At 41.0% G+C, this 23,266-nt stretch overlaps 2 protein-coding genes across 5 annotated transcripts in view; both read left to right on the plus strand.

Annotated features, from left to right (window-relative positions):
• The window catches only part of ATOSA (atos homolog A), a 43,999-nt gene extending 31,997 nt beyond the window's left edge, over window positions 1-12,002 (plus strand). For all 4 annotated transcript variants that reach the window (XM_084531947.1, XM_084531945.1, XM_084531944.1 and 1 more), the window contains 7 exons: window positions 56-172; window positions 1,200-1,279; window positions 2,466-2,574; window positions 3,416-3,574; window positions 5,635-5,703; window positions 6,560-6,759; window positions 11,401-12,002. In XM_084531947.1, coding sequence (XP_084388073.1) covers window positions 56-172; window positions 1,200-1,279; window positions 2,466-2,574; window positions 3,416-3,574; window positions 5,635-5,703; window positions 6,560-6,759; window positions 11,401-11,554 — 888 coding nt within the window. In that variant the 3' untranslated portion in view covers window positions 11,555-12,002. The remainder of the gene's footprint in view (window positions 1-55; window positions 173-1,199; window positions 1,280-2,465; window positions 2,575-3,415; window positions 3,575-5,634; window positions 5,704-6,559; window positions 6,760-11,400) is intronic.
• A 1,896-nt stretch (window positions 12,003-13,898) lies between these two features.
• ARPP19 (cAMP regulated phosphoprotein 19) lies at window positions 13,899-22,835 on the plus strand. The gene is made up of 3 exons (XM_084531948.1): window positions 13,899-14,107; window positions 18,483-18,605; window positions 21,906-22,835. Exons 1-3 carry the CDS (start codon window positions 14,063-14,065, stop codon window positions 22,074-22,076), a joined length of 339 nt encoding a protein of 112 aa, XP_084388074.1. The 5' UTR covers window positions 13,899-14,062; the 3' UTR covers window positions 22,077-22,835.
• Window positions 22,836-23,266: the final 431 nt, after the last annotated feature.

The following is a 23,266-nucleotide window of genomic DNA, read 5'->3' on the forward strand; positions in this document are numbered from 1 at the left end:
GATAGGCCATTGAAATAGCCCGTTAATATCTTGAGTCAATCTGTTTTGCTGGCAGAAAGCACCATCTCTAAAACACACAAATATATGGCGGAAACACAATTTTCGATCCTTGGATGGAACTTCAACCAAGGCTTTTCATCCCAGAACTGGATTGCCTCTACTTTCAAGTCCTGTAAGTTATTGTTGAAGCTGCAACTTAATTATGACTTAACTTGTAAATGAGAAAGGGGGTATTGTATAACTTCAGTATCTGCATTACAGAAGCAAGATGCCTAGGTGGCATTTCTGTTTACTTTGTGTTAGAGTGATTAGTTTTGCAGGTGGAAACCTGAGAGTTAATACGTGAGTGAAATTGAAGAATAATCGTGCAGAATAAGTGAAGAGTTCTTGCATTCTCAAGACTGACAAAAGGTTACATCAAAAATTCTATGGCAAACAGTTCTTTGGTGATATTTTAGAGTACAAAAAGTATTTTGAAGCTTATTGTTTTAAGTGTAAGCTAATGCTTTGTCATTTAAGAGATTTTGTATGAGTTATTAATACCTGGTGGCCTATTATTCTAAAGCTTTTGTTTCTGTGAACAGCCTGTACGGTGCATTTCTCAGCATCCAGAGGTGTCATTGCATGACTAAGTGACACAAGACAGCTGTGATAATGCAGGAAGGCGTTGTTACAGTTCCTGGAATGTTGTTTGGGACTTCTAAGGAAAAGGCAGTATGGATTAAAGCTGCTGAAGCAGTGATCTTTTGTAATCAACATACGATGTGTTTCATTCTTTAGTGTTTATAAAGGATGTGGTATCTTCAGAGAACTCTGATCGAAATCACTGGAAATCATAAATATTTGTTTATTTTTGATGCTGTGCACTGCTGCAAAGAGATGTTCAGCCTGTTAAATGAGCTGGACAGTGATTTGGGGGTAGAATTACTTTTTCTTGCTTACCTCGCATCCTTTCTTGGAAGCTCCTGACTGTTTACGTTGATGAGATTTTTATTTCATTTTTTAAAGTAGTTCTGTTTATCAGAATTTACAGTCTTTAATTTTGGTATTTTCTTCACTACGTTTAGAATGACACTCTTCTCCTTTGTTTTTGATTTTGTAATGTCATGAAAATTCCTGGCAAACTTGTGCTTACTTGCCAAAACTTTTTTTTTACTGGAGGTACAGTTTTCAAATTAGCATATTATTTCCCTTTTGAGGTTCCTCAAAGAAAAACACAGTCTGGGTGCTTTGATCTGGATTCATCGCTGCTGCAGTTGAAATGTTTGTCTGCAAGAAGGTACATTTTATTTACCAGAAACTTTGAGACTTTTTTTTTTGTTAGAAATGGAACACACATGTATATCTGTATGCAACAGCAAGCACATTAGCAAATACGAAATATGGGTGTAACATAAGAATCCTTATTTTGAAATAACTTTTTAAAAGTTTCATTGCAATTACGTAGGCAGTAGATTTCAACCCTTAGTGTGTTGCATCAGTTGATGGATTTTTTTCATGATTCCAAATTTTCATATGTTAAACTAAAATGACTGTGTATCAGAAGCAGATAATCTCCAATTTTACTTTTATTTTTGATTGTTATAAATTTTTTTTTTTTTTTTTTTTAAGTCTAGATTTGGCGATTTTGTTTCTCTGCAACATGGAGTCATTGCAGAGCTGTCTCACTGGCTGACTAGAGGGGACTATGTTTGCTTTATGTTGTCTGTGGCATGAGAAGTGCTCATGTGGCACCAGGCTGGACTGTGGTAGATAGTCTCCATGGTCTTTTTAAGATGCCTGTTGAAATCTTTTGTCTGAAAGCCTGCTTGATGAATGTGAGATGGCTGTGGCTTGCTGTGGCTCTGGCTTCTCCACAGCAGGGCAGAGTGCATGCTGGGTCCCCTCGGCCTATGGCTTGTAGCCAAATTTCTCCTTTGGTCCCCAGATCAGTGCAGCTCAGGAACAAAACCCCCCAGTATGATGTAAGATACACTGGAATATTCAGCAGAAAAGTTTCTGCATTCTGTGAAAAAACATTTTTTTCAAAACAGTGTAATTTTTGTGTGAGTAGAGTTGATTGGGTTAAACGTTTTGCCTTTATTTGTTCCGAGAACCTTTAGAAAGGGACCAGTCATGACCATTTATATGTTATAACTTAAACAGCTTTAATATGGTAGTTTGGAAACTTCAGGATATGAAACAAATAACTACATGTGGGAGAGAGTTTTCTGTTATTTTGTTCAGTTCCTACTAGTGGAGTTAATGAACAATGTAAATCTGTGTTGTCTGTATCTCTTTTAATATAAAACTTGTGAAAGTATTTCTCAGTTACCTAGAAAATGTTTTGCAAAGGTATTAACAGGCTGTTACTGCTTTAGGACAATATTTTGTAATACAATAAGTGATTCTTTTTAGAGCTGGTTATACCCAGAAGACAAAAGCAAATGTCTTCATCCATATGTTTATTCTCCTTTTTTTGATAGCCCACAACAATGTATAAACAGAGACAGTGATCCAGAGAGCCATGGGAAACCATTTTTAAGTTCTAGCGCTCCACCAGTAACAAGTCTTAGCCTTCTGGGAAACTTTGAGGTAATGCATATTCTCTAGAAGCCTTGTGGTATTTTTATTACTCTTCTGTACTGCTTTTTAAGAGTGCATTGCTGTGGATAATTCCAGCCTGACTACAGTGTAAAAGTTCGTAATTAAATTAAATGAAATTTGTTTTAATTTCCATCTATAAAGGCATGTATTTTGCTCTGCAGACATCTCTCTCAGATACAAGCAACTCAATCTCTAATTTTGTAAGTTTTAATTCTCACAGTGGTTAAGTTGGGAGGTTTTCTGTTGGCTTAAGAGATTTAACAACTGGTTATTGTTTGTGTTATAGTATAGATACCTAGAAAAATGGATTCATACTTTCATTCTTAAAATTTACTCAGTATGTCACTAAAGCTAGGTGACATCAGTGTAGTAAAAAATGTATTTCAAGTGTAGCCTCCAGCTTTTGACTTCATGTTGCATATCAAGTGTCAATGCCTAAAGCACTTATGCATTGCACAGTATTTCATGAAATATGGAATGAATATGTTGAGTAAAGTCCCCGATTAGTTTATTGTTCTTTCACATATAGTGTATGCTAAGGAAAGTCACACATAGATCCTGCTACAGTAAAACTCTGTGAGCTTTTGCACAGTTTTCAGGAAGACTATGATAAGATTTTCCTGATGCTTTCTCTTAGACCACTGTCATCTTGCTGAATGTTCCCCTGTTCATCCTAATTTTTGCCTTTTTGCCACAATTTTTTGGTAGGTCACCTTATGAAAGAACTAAGACCAAGTTCTTAGAAAAACTTGTCTTAATTTGCTGCGTGCATAGTCTTGCTATATTTTGAATCATTCCCAACCTAAGCTGTATGTGTTTTGTTTTTCAGGAGTCTGTCTTGAATTTTCGCTTAGACCCGCTAGGCATCGTTGAGGGTTTTACAGCAGAAGTGGGAGCAAGTGGAGTCTTTTGTCCCACTCACATGACTCTGCCAGTGGAAGTGTCATTCTACAGCGTTTCGGATGATAACGCACCCTCTCCTTACTTGGTAAGTGTATGGTCAAATGTATTTTTTTTCTGTTTAAAACCATTAGGCTGGAACAAACCTCACACGAGCTTTTCAGGTGAACTTGTCTAACTTATACTTTAACACAATAATCAAATGTGTTTCTGAGATGTTTTGTAATTAGCTTATCATACATAAACTACCCAGAGCAATGCGGAGTTTCTCAGCTGAGCAGGTACATCTGGGGTAGAAGAACTTGGTGAGAATTTTTTTCCCCTCATCCTCCGGCACAGCAAAACCCTGCGGTTTTCACAGGCAGCCGGCTATAGGTTGCAGAGGTATTAAATTCTGATAGGTGGAGATAGGTGAGTGAAGAGTTCAGGGAGTGAGGCTTTGGAGGGATCTGGGGTATTTCCAGCTGCTTGTGATCCAGTTCTCTTCCTTTCCCTTCTCCCTTTCCCCAGCTAGTGCTTTTTCTCCCATTGCTGTGCAAAGCATCCAGTTGCTTTGATCGTGGGATATTGAATGTATTTGTCTGTCTCCATAACGGAGTGATCAACCTCCACTACCTCTTTTTATCCAAAATACTTAAAATAGACAGTGAGGCAATAGCTGGAGTACAGGATACGTTTTGGTTATAGGATACATTTTGTTGTCCAAATAAGCTGCTGTCCAGGGCAGCTAACTGCTTCGCCAGCAAGTGGCTTAGGTATAGGCCAAGGTTCAGTTGTGGATGGAGACTTTAGACTCCTTGTCTAAGTTGTTTAGCTTTTTTTTTTTTGAGGAAATGTTGTCGCAGCTAGTGTGACATGTCATAAGCTCTCAGAAGCTGCTTGGTTTGCTGGTGTTCACGCTGGCACAGTAGTTTTGTTCTTGATATCCACGTAGTAATTCTGTTCTGCACTTCTACAGTGACAACAGCTTTTGGTTGCCTAAAAACTGTTACCGTGTGAAAGGCAAAGGTCTGTTGGATGCTAGCATTGAATCAGACAGCTAATTTTGTTCTGAACGCCTGTTAAGTAACTTCAGTGTTACCTGGGTGACAGATCTCATACATGGTAAATAGTCTGGTAAATGTTTAGACTTTGCACTTACCCCTTCTGTTTTAAAGTGGATTCAGAAAATGAAATGAAATGGGTTTGCAAGTTAAGCTTGCAAACTTGGCTATATCTTCCTTTGACCACAGAGAAGTATCAATTCTTTTGCTTTATCTTTCTAGATTATTTCACGTAAATTTCCAGGAGGTGAAGGGATTCTGATGTTCCTCAAATGGTTAAAGTGACATTGCTTATTTCCCTACCAGGGTTTCTTTGTTTTAGGCTTTTCCACATGTTGTAAACGTGCTATTATGCCTGAGTCTCACAGGATTAATACAACATTTATATACTGCCTCCATCATCAGAAACATTGTTTCTGTTTGTATAGCCAGTTTCTTTGCTCTGGGTTTTTCTTTTTTTCTTTTTTCTTTTTTTTTTTTTTTTTCTCAACTGTCTCAGTACAGTACACCAGTTGTGCACCCCAGTTTAATTGAGTGCCTGCTCTGGTGCAGTGTCTTAAGGGTGACCTCAACGGTGTCAGAGCAGAGCGAATTCCTCAATGGATGCTAAGTGGGACGCTCTAATGCTCTGTAGATCCCAGTTGGTACAAAAGCAGATCATATTGTTGCTAGAGTTTAGGATTAGAATAGAAGATTAAGTGCATCTGCTGTCCTTTGAAAAGCAGAAATTAGTTCTTTGAGGATAGAAGTATTATTGGCGCAGTTGTAGGCCATATAAAAATGGAAAGGCAAGTCTTTCATTTTAGCTTAAAAGCCATTTTAAAAAGCAAGCTCTTTTCTCCATAGCTCCCTGACTGCTAGGCTGAAGATGTGGAAACTTGGAAGTTGTTTCAAGAGGAGAATGTACTCCTTATTGTACAGCTTTTAATAATCTGCCAAAGTATTTGTAAAGATCCCTACTGTTTTTTTAACTGCGTCTTAGGTGTTGTCTTTATTCTTCAGTTTTTACTCTTAAAAGCAATCAGCAATGTATAAGTAGAATTACACGAATAGAACATTTTGATTTGTTTCTATCACACCCTGTTAACTATATTTGTCTTTTCAGGGTGTAATTACTCTGGAGTCCCTTGGTAAAAGGGGTTATCGGGTACCGCCTTCAGGAACGATACAAGTGGTATGTACGCAGCAGATATGGGTGCTTTAAATCACTGATACCAAGAAATTAATGCAAATATTATTTATTACTGATGAACACAAAGGTAACAGTGGAAAATAAAACTGAATTTCTATAGAAGCTTCTAGTATTTTAATTATTCAAAGTATACATTGATGTAATGTGTGATTCCAAACACTTGAGCCCATCCATGCTGTGAAGTGGTTTCAAATAAGTTAATTAAAGTTTGGGCTATTTGTTGACACCCCTTCGCTGTAGAAGTAATGAAGTAATTTGCTAATCCAAATTCTGAAATCCTTCAAAAAGCAACTTGCAGGTTGTCTCCATACTGCTCAGATTGTTCCATACTGTCTTACATAAATTCTGTAACATTTTAAAAGCCACCTGCTTTTTGTAATAAAATCAGAAAGTGTATCACAGCCACTGCTTAGAGCCAGTGGTCTGTCTCTTTTAAGAATCCAGTCCAAGGTGACACATTGCTAATGTCAAGCTTAAAAGTGGAGCCTGCACATGTGCTTCCTGCAAGCATAGTGTATCTCCAGAATAGTGCAGACAAAAGTCTGACTAGAAAAATAAAATAAAAACGGGGAATGTAGATTAGCAAAGTAATAATAGTCCTGATAGTGTTTCAGATCAGGTAATGATGACTGTTATATTAAAATAAATAAATAAATAATCCTAGTAGCTTAGTAGCAAAAGCTGCACATTTTTTCCACAAACGTTCCTGTATGACACAGGAACAAAATGCATAGAGGATGGTGAGTATTTTGGCAGGTAATATTTTTTTTCCATTTTTCATCTCTAAAGAGTTGTATTGAACCTTTTTTTTTTTTTTTTTTTTTTTTTTTCCCCCCAGACCTTATTTAACCCTAACAAAACTGTGGTGAAGATGTTTGTGGTGATCTATGACTTGAGAGAGATGCCAGCTAATCATCAAACATTCCTACGGCAAAGAACTTTCTCTGTTCCTGTGAGACGAGAAATCAAGCGGACTGTCAATAAAGAAAATAGTCAACAGACTGAAGAAAGGCTACTTCGCTACCTCATACATCTGAGGTAAGCTTCTTGGAGTTAAAAACAAAAAATGTAAAAATAAATCCAAATATCTGCCAAAATTTATCCCTCTTGATTCCTTTGCCAGCCTGCCTTTCTTTTTACATGTTTATGTTAAAAAAAAAAAAAAAAAAAAAAAAGCTCTTAATTTGGTATTCAAGGTAGATGATAGAAGAAGGAAAGCTAGTAAATAAATTGGAAATAAATTGGATCCTGCTTGGGAGGAACAAAATTAAAATAAAGCTCTTTCTTAGCATTTGTATGGCCTTGTAATTACTTGTTTTCGTATGAACAGAGATTTATTCTGGCGGGAGCAGTGTATCTTTCTGATGTTAAAAGAAATAGTGAGTGAACCTGTTACACAATAGAAGCCAAAAAAGGATCAGTGTAGAGAAAGTGGCCAGTGTGCACACGTGCCCGTTCAGCAGAACAGGTTCTAACATGACAAGCATTTGGAATTACTACTAAAAACGAAGTGCAGTGTTTACTGGTAAAATGTAAATATCTGTTTGGTGATGCGGTACCACTGACGTGCCTTTCACTTTATAAAATATTCACACAATCTTCTTTGAATGATTGACAAAGCACTGCCTGAAACCAGATGCTGTGCTACTGTTCTTTGGATGTTCTGAAGACTGCAATTTGAAGCAAAGGAGAAATGCTGGCTGTACTTTGTCCTTTGGCAGCTTGCAAACTTTTGCCAGCATTATTGTACTAAACGAACCGCATCCATGCAGTCCCAGTGATTTCATTGTAGTACTTCAAAACCTGATGACTGCTGACATTTTAGAGCTAGCAAACTAAACAGTCAAATATCTAACTTGTTGTGGAATTACTTCTGATGCTTATTTCCCCTATTTAGAGGCATTGACTTCTACCCAGCAGACTTTCAAAACGCAGCTTCGTCTTTGACTGATTCCAGACCAACACTTTTCATTAAATGAAAGTTGACAGTCAAAAAATGAGTGTTGGCTTACTGGAGTGGGAACATAGTGTCACGATGAGGATGCTGAACTGTTTTCGCCCTGAATTTTAGTCTGGTTTGAAATTTGTCCTTTCAGGTCACACTAACTTGCTGTGTCTGACTTAACCACCTTATACATTTTTTCTTCTAGGGTAAATTGTGAAAAAGAGCATGTAGCCTAGATAAAAGGCTCTATTCACTTGTAATGTTGTTTTTAAAATCTTTCATTTTTAAAAGCAGCAAAGTTCTCTGAAACCCATTTTACTGAAAATTTGCTATACAAAACAATAACAATAGTGTTTTTTATTTTTGTTACTCAGGTTGGCTTAAAACAGCCTTTCAGTTTTAGTTGCAGTTGTTGTAAGCTTAAGATGCTTGTTTTCATGTTGAAATTTTTGCTTAAACAGCAACAAAAAGAAGTCACAAACGGTAAGCTGCGTTGTGGCGGCATCTGCTTGTGAGGCCTTAATTATAGTTGTCAGCACTCACATTATGAAAGCTTTTTTTTCAAGTGGTAATTCAGCAAAAATGCTTGCATAGGTCTGGAACTTAACGTTGGCAGCCAGATTTTCTAAAGCAGTCTTTCAAGTGTCAGATATAGTGTGTGTGCAGCTTCTACTAGCATAGTTTTGTCTGTCTGAGGGTTGCTCGGTGTGCCGTTAGCCTGTATCTGTACGGGTGCGGCACTGACATCAAACGTAGCTTGCTTGGCCAGCACAGATTTCTTCACTGCACAGAAACTGGGAGTTGCATCCGCAGTTTAAGAAATCTCTTGAAGATACTTTGGAAATACATTTTGTGTTGTTGCATGTCAAGCAAAGTTTTTTTTGTGTTGTAATTAAATCTGCGTTAAGGTAGGAGCCGGGAGTCCAGCTCTGCTCACGCGTCGCTTCTGCCCTGTCCTGTAATGGTGACGACCATCAGTTGGTTCCTGGGTTGTGTTCTGGCACCCCTGCAATGAAGCAGTTGACCTGCCACAGCTCAGCATTTTCAAAGTTTTTACAGCTGGCCAACAGTCCTGGTTACTGACATGTTGCCTCTTTTAATTCTATGGAGCGTAATTGCTGTTGCTTCATGGCTAACAGTGGTCAGTTCTTCATTAGCCAGATGTTCCTGAAGGCGAGGTGGAGGGGACGCTTCAAACCAGTTGCTCAGTAGTGCTTCCTCAGGGTGGTGACACTTCTTTTTTTTTTTTTTTTTTTGCAATATTTTTGTGATGTGGTGTATGACGCGTTTACCAGTGGAAGCTGGAGGTATCTGTCACTAATTTGCTAGCTGCTTTTTGATCTTTCTGATCTCTAAGCATTTTTTGTGATCTAGCAATCTGTGGTGTTGTCCTACTGATTTTTATTTATGGATTTACTTAGATTTTAATGATTTTTGTTGTATTGTCTTTTCTTCTTGCAGAAGGAAAGGTCTTAGGGTAACCATAAAAACATACTGCTGCAGCCTGTTTCTTGGGTTTACTTTGTTCTTCATGAATTTATTCTTCGTAATGGTCCATAATATACGTAAAGGCTTTTGTGCTTGTGTTTGTCATTTCTCCAGTAATGTTCATCACTTAAAGTTTCTTTCCCCTGACAGACTTTCTAGCTCATCTGTTACTGTGTTTTTAAGTCTTTCTCTATTTGTCTATTGGTGCTGTTCCTAGGACACCATCTGTCCGAGGAAACACATCTCATGTGTTTTTCTTGGTTTTCTTACACAAAACTACTGGAACTGCCACAGCTCTGGAGCCAGTCCTGCGCTGGCCGCTCCACCAACACCCACAAGAGTGTATGTAATTGTCTCCTGATTATTCCAATGTATTTGCACATATGAAAAACAAGTTACAAATCCCAGTTACTATGGTAAATATTCCTTTAAATAAAAAAAAAAAGCAATGGAAGCAGAAACTAGAGGAATCCCCAAACTCTGTTACTGTCTCCCACTTGTTCTCTTCCAGTCCTTGTGAAATGGCATGCTCAGATGAGGCAGATTACAGGGAAGGATTATTTACTGGGCAAAGGAAATCTTGCAGGATTCTCACTGCTAGAAAATAAAGAGCTTGAAGTTAAAATAAAAATAATAATTAAAAAAAATTTTGATAGATCCATGTGTATAAAGGGGATAATTCAGGTCAACTCTACGATGGTGCTTTGATAACTAGATCTAGCCATACTGTGACTAATGTAATCAATCATACTTCAGCTTCAAAAGGTGTTTCAGTACCATTTTTATTTAAAAATGTGTTATGAGCTGCGTGCGGACTTAACTTTTTTTTTTTTAGGTATTCAGTTTGTTATTCACCTCTTTTACTCTTTCTTCACATGCCTTCCTTCAGAGTCTCCCCCTTAGACAGAAACTACTTTGGCTGCCAGGTGAAGGGCTTCCCTGTTGACAACACCATGCACGAGTGATGGATAGGAGCTCCTTGTGGGCCAGCAGGAGCATTCTGCTAGACCTCCCCTACATTTCATGCCCTTGACAGAGAACTTCCTCTCTCTAGCTGTGGGGTGGCTACGGGCTATTCTGCTCCACTGCTCTGAACGAAGCTGTGGCTGGCACACAATCCAATTCTACAGCCTGCCTGCCCCCAGACAGCTCAAGCCTTGCTGGATCTTGTGTTGTCTTTCTTGTGCCTCCCAGAATTTCAATCTGATTATGTCTGTGTATATTACAGAGACTCCTTTTGCTTCGGTGCACTCAATGAATAAATGCTTATTAAAAATCTGTCCAAATTGTAGTACCCATAATAATACAGTGTGTACTTTGATGTGAGCAGTGTGCTCTCGGCATTTATAGTGGTGTCATTTTGTCCTTACAGTAGAAAAAGCTCTTATTTCTAACACAGTAGCAGTAGCTTTTCTCCCCTACCATGACATACTGATCATGATGCTCATTGGCCATAAGAGAGAGTCCTTGAGATCCCCTGCCCTTCCTGGGTGAGGAAAGGGAATTAAGTTCTGCCAGGTGTGGACTCAGAACTCAGTTCTCTGAAATGCAAATCGTGTCTCTTTATCTATAGCTGTTAAATCTCAGTGAAAGTGAGCTGGCACATTTCTGGCAGGTTTGAAGGCTGTTCAGCTACAGTATAAGAAATAAATGAGCCCAGAAACTGGCCACTGTTTCCTTTGGTGACTGGGCCAGTAAACTCAACTCTTTGAAATGGCTCCGTATTCCTTGCCTCTTTGTCAGCTTGCTTGCAGAGATCCCCGTACCTGCTGCTGCTTAGGTTAGAGTTAAACTTGGCGTGTTGTATAAAGCATTGGTAAACTTCTTGCTTTAAGTTTCAGAGAGCAATGAGATCTGTATGACTGACATGTGTATTTGATATGTATATCAAGGCCACCCTTTGGGCGTTTTTTGGAGTGCTCGCTTAAGAGCACTTCTTGGCTTTCTAGATGCCTGAGAACTTTAATCTCTGACGGTACGTAAATGCAGCATGAACTTCAAAGATCCCATGCCACTTTCAAAGCTATATTCTGTATTTGTGGTGAGGAACAGAACCTTCAAAGGCCAGAGAAAATGCAGTAGATAGAAAACGTTTAGAAAATGTTACTCTTTTTTCTTTAATTTTGTGGTCAAATGTTTTTTGGCCTTAATTTCTGAAAGGAATGCATTTAATTCAATAGTATTAAAGGTTATTCTCTTTTTTTTTTTTCTGTTATATATAATACAGATATTCATATTTTTTTCAGGTTCCAGAGTTCTAAATCTGGAAAGATCTACCTCCACAGAGATGTAAGGCTCCTATTCTCTCGGAAGTCCATGGAAGTTGATAGCGGCGCTGCATACGAACTCAAATCTTACACTGAATCTCCAACAAATCCTCAGTTTTCACCAAGATGTTAGCAAACAATGGCAAACTAAAGTATTCATTGTACTGTTGATTACTCCTTACAAGGGAAGATCAGTAAAGTTGACAGTACAAAATTAAATCTGTAAAGGAATGAAAATAGCGCTCGAGAGAGAAGGTTCTGATGTGATCCTGGACCAGTTTTGTAAAAGGTCTCTGGAATGAGCTTTGTGTATTCCAAGTAGACTGGAAACGTACTTAAATCTAATCTTTTTGTACTGTTTAAAACCACTTCATTGGATGTGTTGCAATAGCAAATTCCCAAGTTAGTTTAGTGTTTACACTTTTTATTTTATTTTTCAGTTATTTAATATTTAATGTTTCATTTAATACTCAAGTGATGTTTGTCTTTAGTGTTCTAATGTAGCATAAATCCTATGTAAAATCATACTATGTATTTTTGGCATTAATATTGAAATCTGAAATATATACAGATGTCTTTAATCTGTGTGATGTTTTTAAGTGATATTCATTTAAGTTATTGAAAATGGGGACAGCAGTTGAATTTCCGTAACATTTCATACTATGCAAGCACTCGGCTTTTTTCTTTTGTTTCTTTGATGGTGCCCTTTTTTCTTTTTTCCCCTCACATACAGATTTAACACCACTTGCGACCATAGCGCAGAATGTTTGTTTTCTTACTCATGCATTCAGATCATTGATTCAATTCATATTTGGCTCCCTCCATTTCTTTCTTTCCTAAAGGGCCACTTTAATATTGCTTTTCATTAGGTTCACATAATTTCCGCCCCCCCCCCATATCTGATTTCAGATTGCGCTAAAGGATGTACTGTGCAAATGAATTAGCATTTATATCTTAAATATATGCAAAAGCTATGGAACATGTACTTTTTGTTTTATTTTTAGATAAGGAGGATCTTCATGTAATCCTAAATATTTTTAATAGATCAATTCCATTTAGGCCACTAGGTGGCTATATGAAGTTTTACTAGAGACATGCTACATTGGGAATATAAATGCTTTCCAATACGTGTATTCCTAAAACAAATCACAGTCAGATAAACAGTTTATGCTACGTGTTAAACTGTGTAAATAAGAGAAATAAAGCTAGAAGCGTTTGATTATATTTGAGGTATATATTTAATAATGAAAATGAAGCTTCATGATGCTTGCCGAAGATCTGGGTTTCTCTGCTGTCTTGTCTTGGTTCATGTTTTTCTTTACATCACTGTTTTCATAGTGTCAGTACTATGGAGGGTGACCTTCACATGTGGGAGTATGACACCCTTATCTCATGAAGAATGGAGAAAGAATGAGCGTGCATGTTGTGTATTCAACACTGCCCTTAGCTGGGATGAGAAGCCACTGCTTCGTGAAATCCCCAGGAAGCCTGCCAGGGAAACCAGACAGAGGGAGACCAGACTTTCCAGATGATACGTATACAGCTGTCTTGTATATTCAAGTGGCTGTTGCTACAGAAGGGCAAAGCCCAAATATTATTGAATCCATTTCCAACTTCAGTATTTTTCCCTCTGTTACGCTGGGTTTTTGAAAGGTTAGCTTTTGTATGACGGAGACTTGGGAAAAACCATGCAGGAGATTGATTGTGGTTTCTAGTTGTGTGTCCTGAAAAGGTTTCTTTTGGTAACAGATGAGTCAAATACAACTGCAGTTGTATGCGTACGTAACTAGGACCTAGACTAGGATAATGAAAATGTGTCCTAGTTTCTCTGTACTCAGTCATAAGCAAGCAGCATGTACCCTTAAAGTACTTGTTTGTGTCACGGGGCACATCTGCTTGCATACTTGACGAAATGACACTTAATGAGAAGTCATAAATCACCCTCAGTAAATTAACCTTCCTTTTTGCACTGACGGTATGCGGTGTTTGTACGTCTGTGTCGTGAAGTGACTTCAGGCCACCCTGTTCTCTCCTTGGGGTAACACATTGATTTGTCTGGAAGGGCAGAGGGGCTGTGGGTTTGGGGCATGCGGTCACTACACATCACGTCCAGGAAATTATCTGTATTGACTTAGAGTCAAACTACACTTGGTCCCCATATGGATACTGTTAAAAATGAAAATGACCTTCGTGTACAACTTCTCGGTAATTTCCCCGTCACGCTTTGACCGGGGTTGCTCGTTCCACGCTGGCCACAGGCGGGTGAATGTTTGGGAAATGCGAGCAGCCTGCCGCACGGCTGCCTCTGCCTTCGTTCCGAGGGACTGGGCTGGTTTTTAAGAGGCTCTTTGCGGCTTGGCTTTACTCCTCCCCAGCCCAGCGTTGTGGGGCGGCCAAACGGCCCCGAGCCGCCCGCGGGCAGCACCGGGAGGAGGGGAGGGGAAGGGAGGAGGGGGGGGGGCTCGGGGCCGTGACGTCAGCGGGGGGGGGGCCGGAAGGCCGCAGCGCTCGGCGTGCGCGGCCGCGCGCGGAGGAAGTGTGATCCCGGCGGCACGCCGTCCGCACAGCCGCCGCCATCTTGTGCGGGACGCGGCGGAGCGGAGCGGAGCTGCGCGGTGCCCGGTGCCTGCCGCCCGCCGCCATGTCCGCAGAGAGCCCCGAGCCCGCCTCGGCCGAGGAGCAGAAGGTGAGGGGGGGGGCGCTGAGGCCTCCGGGGAGCGGGGAGGGGCCGCGGGGGTGTCCCTGCGGCGGGCCGGGGGGGGCGGCCGCGGTGAGGCGGGGGCGCGGGGCGGTTGCGTTGCCCCCCCCTCCCCCCCCTCTCCGCACCCCTCCGAGCGCTGCGGGCCGGGGGGGGGGGCGCGGAGCCGGGCCCGGGGAACGCCCGGGGCCGCGTCGGGGCCCTCCGGTGCCGCCCCCGAGGCCGCGTCGCAGGCGGCTCCGAGCGGCTGCGGCCTGGCGGGGCCCGCGGGCCGGTCCCGTCAGGGCTGCGGGAGAAGTTGGGGGACGGGGGCGCTGCGCTGAGGAGGGCTCCGGGAGGCGCGGCCCGGCGGGGCGGCCCCGGGCTCTCGTTTAACGATTCCCCGCTGGGCCCGGGGCCGGCCGCGCGCCTCGGGAGGCAAAGCGGCAGCGCGGCGATAGGAGGGAGGCGGAGCGGGCTCCCGTGGTGTCGTCTGCCCCGAAACGCGGGCGCTGCGCGGCCGTGCCAGGGAGGCCGCCGAGAAAACGCTGCTCCCGGGCACAGCGCGTAGAAATAAAGCCCCGGCCTGCGCGGGGCGCCTGCAACGGCTCGGTAACAGCACGGCCAGGCAGGCGGCAGCGGGCTCTTCGTGGCGCCTCCCAGCGCCTCCGCACGACGGCAGGGGAGCGGGGCCCGTGCCCTCTGCGGGCTGCAGCGCCCTGCTGGACACCGCGGGCTCCTGGAGCTGCGGGGCCTGCTGGGCTTCGGAGCTGAGCTCGGCGTAGTCAGGCAGTCTAGGCAAGTGAAAGTAAATAAAATGGAACTTTGTTTTCTTCGGTCTTACATCCTGTGATAATAGAGTGACGGATTCGTGCTACAGCATTGCAATATCAAACTTCTTTAACAATGTTTGTCTGGATAAACAAAGATCGGTTCAGTTAATGCTTAGCTCTGAAGTGCTTGTTTGACCAACCCGTTTTGCAGTACTTAGTCGTTTGTAAGCCTAAAAAAGATGAAGCCTCTAAGGGAACTTTGAGGCAGCAGTTCCGTGGCAAGACGTCTGATATAAACTTGTTAGTACATTGTGGGAAGCTTGTGCATGTGCTCAATGAGAAGGGTGTTAAACAAGAAAATGATAGAAATTGAGAACTTTCCATGAGTCCAGTGTTTCCTGTTCTCCATGTGAAAACTCCGGGTAGTGGCAGGAGGAAGTTCAGCAACAAAGAAACCTTTGGATGATGTAGAGCATGTGCCTGGTTGATGGATGCTGCTTTTGCTGTAGAAGGCCGTGTTTTTCAGGAGGCTCTTAGTGCCACATCTTGTTTTGGGACTGGCTTTTGCCGCATCAGTTATCTGGGGAATTGTGCCATTGTCATGTTTCTCCTATTTTCTACTTCATATTTTTGTCTGATGTCTTTTGTTAGAAGAGGATAAGCTCTTCATAACACAGCTCGAGAAGGCTTCTTTTTAGCCGTGCGGTTGAGCTGTCCGACAGATAGAGAACCTCATGCTTTTAGTAGCCCCATAAAAATTAAAAGCAAGAGCTATCTTTAAATGTGTTAGGTAACTACTGGCTATGCTGGTAAACCCTTTTAATGAAGTAAGCAGACTTCATTAGCTGTGCAAAAATTCCTGTAGAGAACTAAAATTACAACTTGTGTGGTTGTCACCAGGAAGAAGTGCGTGGTATATCTTGATTTTTTTTTTTCCTTCATCAGTTGTCAGTTGTCAGGCTGCTGCTTCTATAATAACTGCGGGGAAAACAACTGCTAATGCATGAATGGCTTTGCAGGTTTGGGTTAAAGCCTTCGTGTCTCAGCGACACGGCCCTGAGAGTGCTCCCTGCTCTCTGGTGCACAGAAGAATACAAGGTCAGAGTAAGCACACGATGATCTTCCCCAGAGAACTTTCCCAGGTCTCCTCAATCCATGGCATAAAAGCCTTCTGAGCTGCAAATGGACGCATCCAACGGCTTTCTGAATCCATCTAAATTCTTGGCATCCCCTGCATCCTTTGGCAAGGAGTTCTGTAGCTTAGCTGTGTTACATGAAGAGCTGTTCTCTTAAGTATTTTGGAACCTGTCGTCAGCTGGTTTTGTTTGACAGCCCAAGCCCTCATGTTGAAGCTATTCTTTATTTCATGTTACCTATGTGTTTTTTTTTGGTCTTAGCTGTTCTTGGCCATCAAGAGTAGGTGACCGTAGCCTGAATCCTTTTTCTCTGCACTGAGGCACAACACAGTTTTGTGTTTTGGTCGCCTGCTGTGCGAAGATTTGTCAACCCCGTGAGTTTGCATAAATGTTTTCTTTGAAGCACCATGAATACATATTTATGTAAGCTCTGTGTTGTTGGCCCTCTGTTCTTAAAAAAAATACTTCCTTTTGGTTAGTATTGGCAAAACATGCCCCCTCAGATGCCTTGTCTGTTGGCTCAACAGTGAGTCCCCAGTGATTCAGCATTAGATGCTGAAAGAATGGCTTTTGAGAAGATCCAGAGACAGTGTTGGCATGATAATAAAACACGCCAGGAAGAACAGCGGCTGAAGACTGTTTGTTCCATTCGCACGGAGGCTGTGGTCTTGGCTTGTAGGATTATTGTATGGCGAGGAGGTGTTTAGCGCTGCTTCTGTGTCCTGTGCTGCCAGGGAAGTTTTGCTTTTTGTGTGTGTTTTATATTTTGTATTTGTCTGTATTTTGTGTTGCATTGCCTGGCTATGTTTTCATCTAACTACAAATAAAAAGCATTGCTTCTATCTAGACCCCGCAGAAGTTTCTCTTAGGCTGCCCTCAATTTCTGCCTGCCCCTGGTAGGGCTGGCCATGGCGATTCCCACTGCGTTGGGAGCAGCTGTCTTCCAGAGGTCTTGGAGTAATAGAGCAATTGGAAATGTTGTGTTTTGAGTTTGTTGTTACAAGCTTTGCTTCCAAGGTTTCTTGCCAGAAGGGTGCCGATCGTTATAGAACTTGGAGCTTTTGTAAGAGGTGTCAGAGGCCTTGTGAACTGGGGCAGGCCAGCGCAGGGGTTCAGCTCCTCAGCACTTGTGCCTGAAGTAGCTCTCAGCTGCTCTCGATCCATTGTGCTCCCTGCTGCCGTGTTAACGGACCTGTTGGTGCAGCTGCTTGGTGATCCAGACGTGGGAAACTGAAATAAAAGAAATAAAGAAAAGAAATAAAAAAGAAATAAAGCCCAGCAAGAAAAAAATGGGTAGTTATTTTTGCATTGAATTAATTTCTGTAACCCACTGACGTGGAGTACACTCATGCGAACTGACGCAACGCAAAGGTTGGTGGTGCAGATGGAAGAGGAGTGTGAAGGGGCTGCCTAAGCAGCTCGAAGTGAGTACGAATCCTTAGTCACAGATGGACGTGAGGCTCTCGTGGTTTCAATGGCAATTCTTCTTTCCTGACTAAAAGTCTTTCTGTGACTTCAGATGATAATTACTGTTCAAGAACCACAGCAGTCAGCACAAATCAATATGAGTTTTCCCTGAACTAGCCATGGTTTGCATGCAGAAATGATCTTGGCCAAACACCGGAAGGCAGTGAAACAAGGAGTTTGAATGGAAGGTATTTTAGAAATGACTGAGTAAAAAAATTGTACCTCATGCATCAAATCACTGCACGAACCAGAGCAGGTACCTGTAAAGTAAAGGTCAGTGCTGAAAGACTGGCTGTGCAAGCTAGTTTTTGCCAAATGAGCGTTTTCAGATCATTACTCGGAGCATGCATATTTTTACAGTATTCTCACAAATTTGCATTTTTTTTCTATGCAAATAAGCTGCGTTCAGTTAACTAGGTAATGATAATGTCGGCCTCTAATAGAAGGCGAGTATAGAGAAGTCAAATAATGTTTGTTAATATGGTAGCAGGCATGGTTTTCAGACTGAAATATTTAACGCTATTTCACAATGAATATTAATGCATTACAGTTGCATCGGAGTCATAAAAACTGGATTTTGAGAGAGCACAAGTGCTAATCCATGCAACTCCACGATGAAGCAGGACTAACTGAAAAGTCTCATGCTCTGCTTTCAACATTTGTTCTGACAGAATCCTTGTTTTCACCAGAGAAGTGTTTTGTTTTTGTTTTGTTATTTTGGGGATATTTTGGATCATAACTGAGTAGCAGTGTGCTTTTAATATAGGTTAATTTTCTGTGAAAGCAAAATGGGTTGAAAAGTACCTAAGATGCCTCACATACCTAAGATGTGAGGCTGAACTCCTACAGTTGTTGTCAGTATTTGAGAGAGAATAAATGAGAATGTTTATTAATTGATGTGTTCAGATTGGAGCAGAAATCTGCATGTTGGTGAATTCCTTGCAAAAGTGTTGTACATAAATAGTTTATTGTAATTCTTCATTTAAAGTCTTGGTAATTTTGTTTCAGGAAATGGAGGATAAGGTGATCAGCCCAGAAAAAGCTGAAGAAGCAAAATTGAAAGCAAGATATCCTCATCTGGGCCAGAAGCCAGGAGGCTCAGACTTCTTGAGGAAGAGGCTTCAAAAAGGAGTGAGTTCTTTACTGTCTTTAGGGTGTGGACAACAAATTCCCAAATTCCTGTATCTGTGATTCTTTTCCACTCCCCAAACCTTTGCATGAGAAAAAAACACTGCCAGTGTTAACTTTAAATCTGTAAAGGCCTGAGGAAGCGAAATTGATTTCCACAAAACTGGCAGGATAGTTGCTTACAGGGCCCCAGTGGCTCAGCTGCAATTCTAATAAATTTTAAGAAATTTAAAAACGTTGAAGCTGTCTCACTGCAGCTGTGATAGACTTGGGTTTAAAAAAAAAAAAAAAGAAAACAGTAAGGGTCAGAATCTCATCTGTGTTCTCTGCTTATCTTATCTTACCCGTTCTTATGTTGCCAGGATGTACGGCCACTCTTGTTACTCATGTTGTTAGCATGTGAAGGCTTAGTGTTTGCAGGTACCATCTGACATCAGTGGCTTGAGAAGGTTGGTGTAATTCCAGATACATACAGCTACTCAAAAAGTAACTGTAGAATTAGTATTTAAATACTGTTCCACATTTGACCAGTGTATCTTACTTTCTTAGTTACTGAACAGTTTTTTGTTAGTTTAGTATTTCATGAAGTGATGTGATGCTTTTCAGGCATGTTAGAATTCTGTTCTTGGGGTAATCCTAGCCTGTCCTTACTTGTAATGGTGTTTTCCTTGCTGTCACACTGTTGTTTACTCTCGTCTAGGCCATTTGAGTGCACACAGTGATTCCAAGTGTAAGTCCTTTGCAAGCCAGCTGTTGGAGTTCGGTGCTGATCTAATTTTGGGCTATCTGGTAACGTCTCGTGGGAATTGTTACTTTTGGCAGGTTTTTTGGATAAGCTTTCTCTTGTAAATTAGTGTGCATGCAGCATGGATAATGGCTGCTGGGGGTGGACACGTGGCAGGTTAAGTGATGACTTTTGGGAGTTAAGCTGTTGTGTGGTCAAAGGCAAACTGAAAGAGACTTGAGCGTGTTCAGTGCCTGTAGATACCAAAGAGGCAGGGTGAATGTGTTTTGTACAGGCAATTCAGGCAGACAGACCAGTGTCCGCTCCGTGAGGATTAATGGCCACAAAGGAATTACTGTAAACACACCAACAGTCTCTACAAGATCTCAATCTTGATTATAGCACCACTTCGTGCAAAGCTTCTTACAGCCTATATTTTCCAATACGAGCAGGGGCAGGCCAGTGGGCATTTTAATTGCCTCAGCATTTTGGATTCTGCTGGTATGATGAAAGATGGCATAAAATTGGGGGTTCCAACTCTTAATCTGTCCTCCTCAGTTCCTGATGTTGCTAATACCTTTTTTCCGTGGACAAAGGTATAGTGTGCTCAGTGTCCTAAATGAGAAAGCATCTTATTTGATGTGGACTTCTGGTGTACTTTAGGCTAGCTGGGTTGCTGAACTTTAAAATAGGGTGAGAATAGAGAGTGTGCTTTCAGACAGCTTTGGCAATGGGAAGATACGTGGGTAGGCATAGAAACAATTTGAAAAGGACGATCCAATACAAGCCACCTATGAAAAGCTGCAGTAAATCAGAAGTAAACACAGAGTAATCTATGGAGAGAAATGGGCTGACACTCTAATTCCTGAAAGATGATGCTTTTTCTCCAGAGGTGCAGTTGCCATTTGGCAAGTAGGCTGCCCTCTGCTCATTGCTATTTGCTGTTCAAAAATGTTCTACGTTGGGTGCACACACCCAATTAATTTTAATTAGCATACGTCCTCCAGAATAGTAGTAAAAACGGATGCTGTTCTCCTGAATACAGATTCTACTTAGAAAGAGTGTATATATAACTAGTATATAGACAGAAATGTGCATCTATTAACAGCAGTTAACACATCTAAAGATAGAATTACTCAATTATTACCTAGTTCCTGTTTAAAAGTTTCTTTTGGTTTCTTCGGTTTTGAAGGGGAAAATATGAAAGCCTATTTCCAAACTGGGTTGCATTATAGCTAAAGCCTTGTCTGCAGATACAGTGCAAGAACACTGTGGTGTAAGTAAGGATTCCACTGTCAAAAGGGATGAATTGCGAGGAGGTTTACCAATACAGTTATGTAGTTCAGGTGTTCTGATTGTTTAGGGTAAAACAGATGACTTTAAGGCTCTAGTAAACCCTAATAGGGGACATTTAAAGCCATCTTCAGGAGGCCTTGCATTTAAAAAACAACAACAACAAAAACTTCCCATCCCCAGGTAAAGACTTGTACTTCAGTTTAACACTACTGCTACTGAACATTTTGCAGTTGGTTAGTGCTACTACAAACTAAAGACTACGGCAATAATGCTGCCTGGAAGTACGTAAGCATAGCAGGTTGCAATGGCTTTTGTTCAACTGACTTTGAGGAATAAGCCTATCTAAAGCTAACTAGGGAGTGTTCTTCCAGAGGTGATTATGCATTGTAAGCAACAGTTCTTAGAGCTAATCTTTGTCCTGAATCTAGGCTTTGGCCTCATTTGACAATCTGCAAAATCACGGGTTATAAGTAGATTAGTGGTAGACCTCACAGTAAAATGTAAACAAAATATAACGGTTCCCCAGAAAAGGTGTCATTGAGCAGTTGAAGACTTGATGCAGGCCTTGGATGAAATTCCATACCTCATCTTAGTGTAACACAGATAAATTATAAGTCACCTGGTTTTACTGTCCACAGATAACTTAAATGTTTTGAGAAGTACGACGACAAAGCCTGTTAAAGGTAGTGCTAATAAAAAATGGCTGAAAAGCTGAGGGATGCTCTTCTACAAACTCATAATTAACATATTTCTTTGTTCAGGAGAAACCTGGAGCCTGGGATAAGCCAAATCTACTGTGCAATCCTTCTAAAAAGCTTTGTGAAAAGAATTCTTAACTAAATTGGTTTGGGAACTTCAGGGATCATAGTTTCACTGTTTTAATGTATGCGGAAAAAAAAAAGATTTTCTTGTTAACATGCAGTTTCATGTGTCTTTGATCTTCTGGTATGATAAGGCAGGCTCTGTTCTCCAGCCTTACTTCATATATTGTTTGGTTATTCTGTCTAGCAGAACTTGATCGCTGCACTGTCATTTACAAACCCCAAGGTTTCAGCTGCGGGAGGGCAGGGCCCTTTGGAAATCAGTACTAAAACGGTGTTTGTGTACGGTGTGAGTTTCATGGTATCTGTAGAGCATTAACTGTGTATGTAACTAATGTTCAGAGTTTAAATGTGTGCTTAAAGGTCTTGGTAAGATTTTTTTTTAATCTGAATTGACATATAAAGCTGCCTTGCAAAATGAGAAATTCAGGCTTTTAAATCTATGTGTATTTTGTCTTCTAGCAAAAATACTTTGATTCTGGTGACTACAACATGGCTAAGGCAAAGATGAAGAATAAACAACTGCCTACTGCAGCTCCTGACAAGACAGAAGTCACTGGTGACCATATTCCTACTCCACAGGATCTCCCACAGCGGAAACCATCTCTTGTTGCTAGCAAGCTGGCTGGCTGACGAGAACAGCTGAACTGCATGATAATTCTCATTCCTGTTATTTCTCCTTAATAGTTATTTCTCACCCTCACATCCCCCTTTTTCTTTCTTACACTAAGTCATGAGACTGACAGCTTTGCAGGTAGCGATAGCATGTGCTGCTATTGTAAGGGAGTACTGTTAAGAGTAAAACGTGTAGTATTTGGACTAGTTGAGAACAATGCACTGATTAAAAAAGGACAAGTTTGGTTAGAGCAATGTAATCTACTTGAAAATGTACATATTGCCCGTTTCCTAGTGTAGGACTGGTTCCAGCAAGTGACATCGCAAGTTTTACAACTTTTAATGTTTCTGCTTTTGTTATTTCACCTTAATTACAGCATATTTGTATTTAATATAACCTCCAGTTGTGTTGGTTTTTTTTCTGTGTTTGGGTTTGTTGTCTAAAATAGAGGTTTAGACCACAAGTTGCTAGATGGTAAAGCATGTATAAAAACAAAGACAGGGCTCTGATTGAATTTTGTTTCTGCTCTTGAACTTGAACGGCCTTAAACCTGTTTCAGCTTTAACAATAGAGTTTTTACTTGGGCAATATTTGCCCATTCTGGTGTAACTCTTGTGAATCTAGTGCTTATTGACAACTGCCTGTTGAAGCTGGTATCCTTTTCAGTTCCGTAGCTTAGAACACACTTTTGTTGAAGATGTGAATGAAGTGTGCATGTGCATAGACTGTTGAATTCACTCTTGTGCCATTTTTGTAAATACAATAGTTTTGCACAACCTTTTGAAAATGTCTATTAATTTTACATTTTAAAAAGCAGATAATGTGCCAATCAAAGCACAAGTGATTCTGTATCTTTCAAAGTCTTGGCCTGAAACGAAGAGCCCAGAATCTTGCTACTGAAAGTGAAAATTGTGTACCTGAAATTTGTGAACCCCCTAGACTTGCACTTGACTCAGCCTTATGCTTTTGCAGTTGTATATTTTGTTTCGCAACAACGTCCAGCGTTCAGTTATAAATCTGAAATTTGTACCTATATGTAAAGGCAGGTGCCCTTTCTGTTCAGCAGCTCTTTCAAGCTTTTAAAGGTGAAATGCTCAATAGTATGACATGGAAAATAGCTAAATGTACTGTTCTAGAGAGTTTCCCTTGTGGCAAACTCCAAATCTAGGCTTGCTAAGGTTTGATATGCAATTGTCGTTGTACTATT

The sequence above is a fragment of the Aythya ferina genome (assembly GCF_964211825.1).
Source record: "Aythya ferina genome assembly, chromosome: 11".
NCBI classification, from domain to species: domain Eukaryota; kingdom Metazoa; phylum Chordata; class Aves; order Anseriformes; family Anatidae; genus Aythya; species Aythya ferina.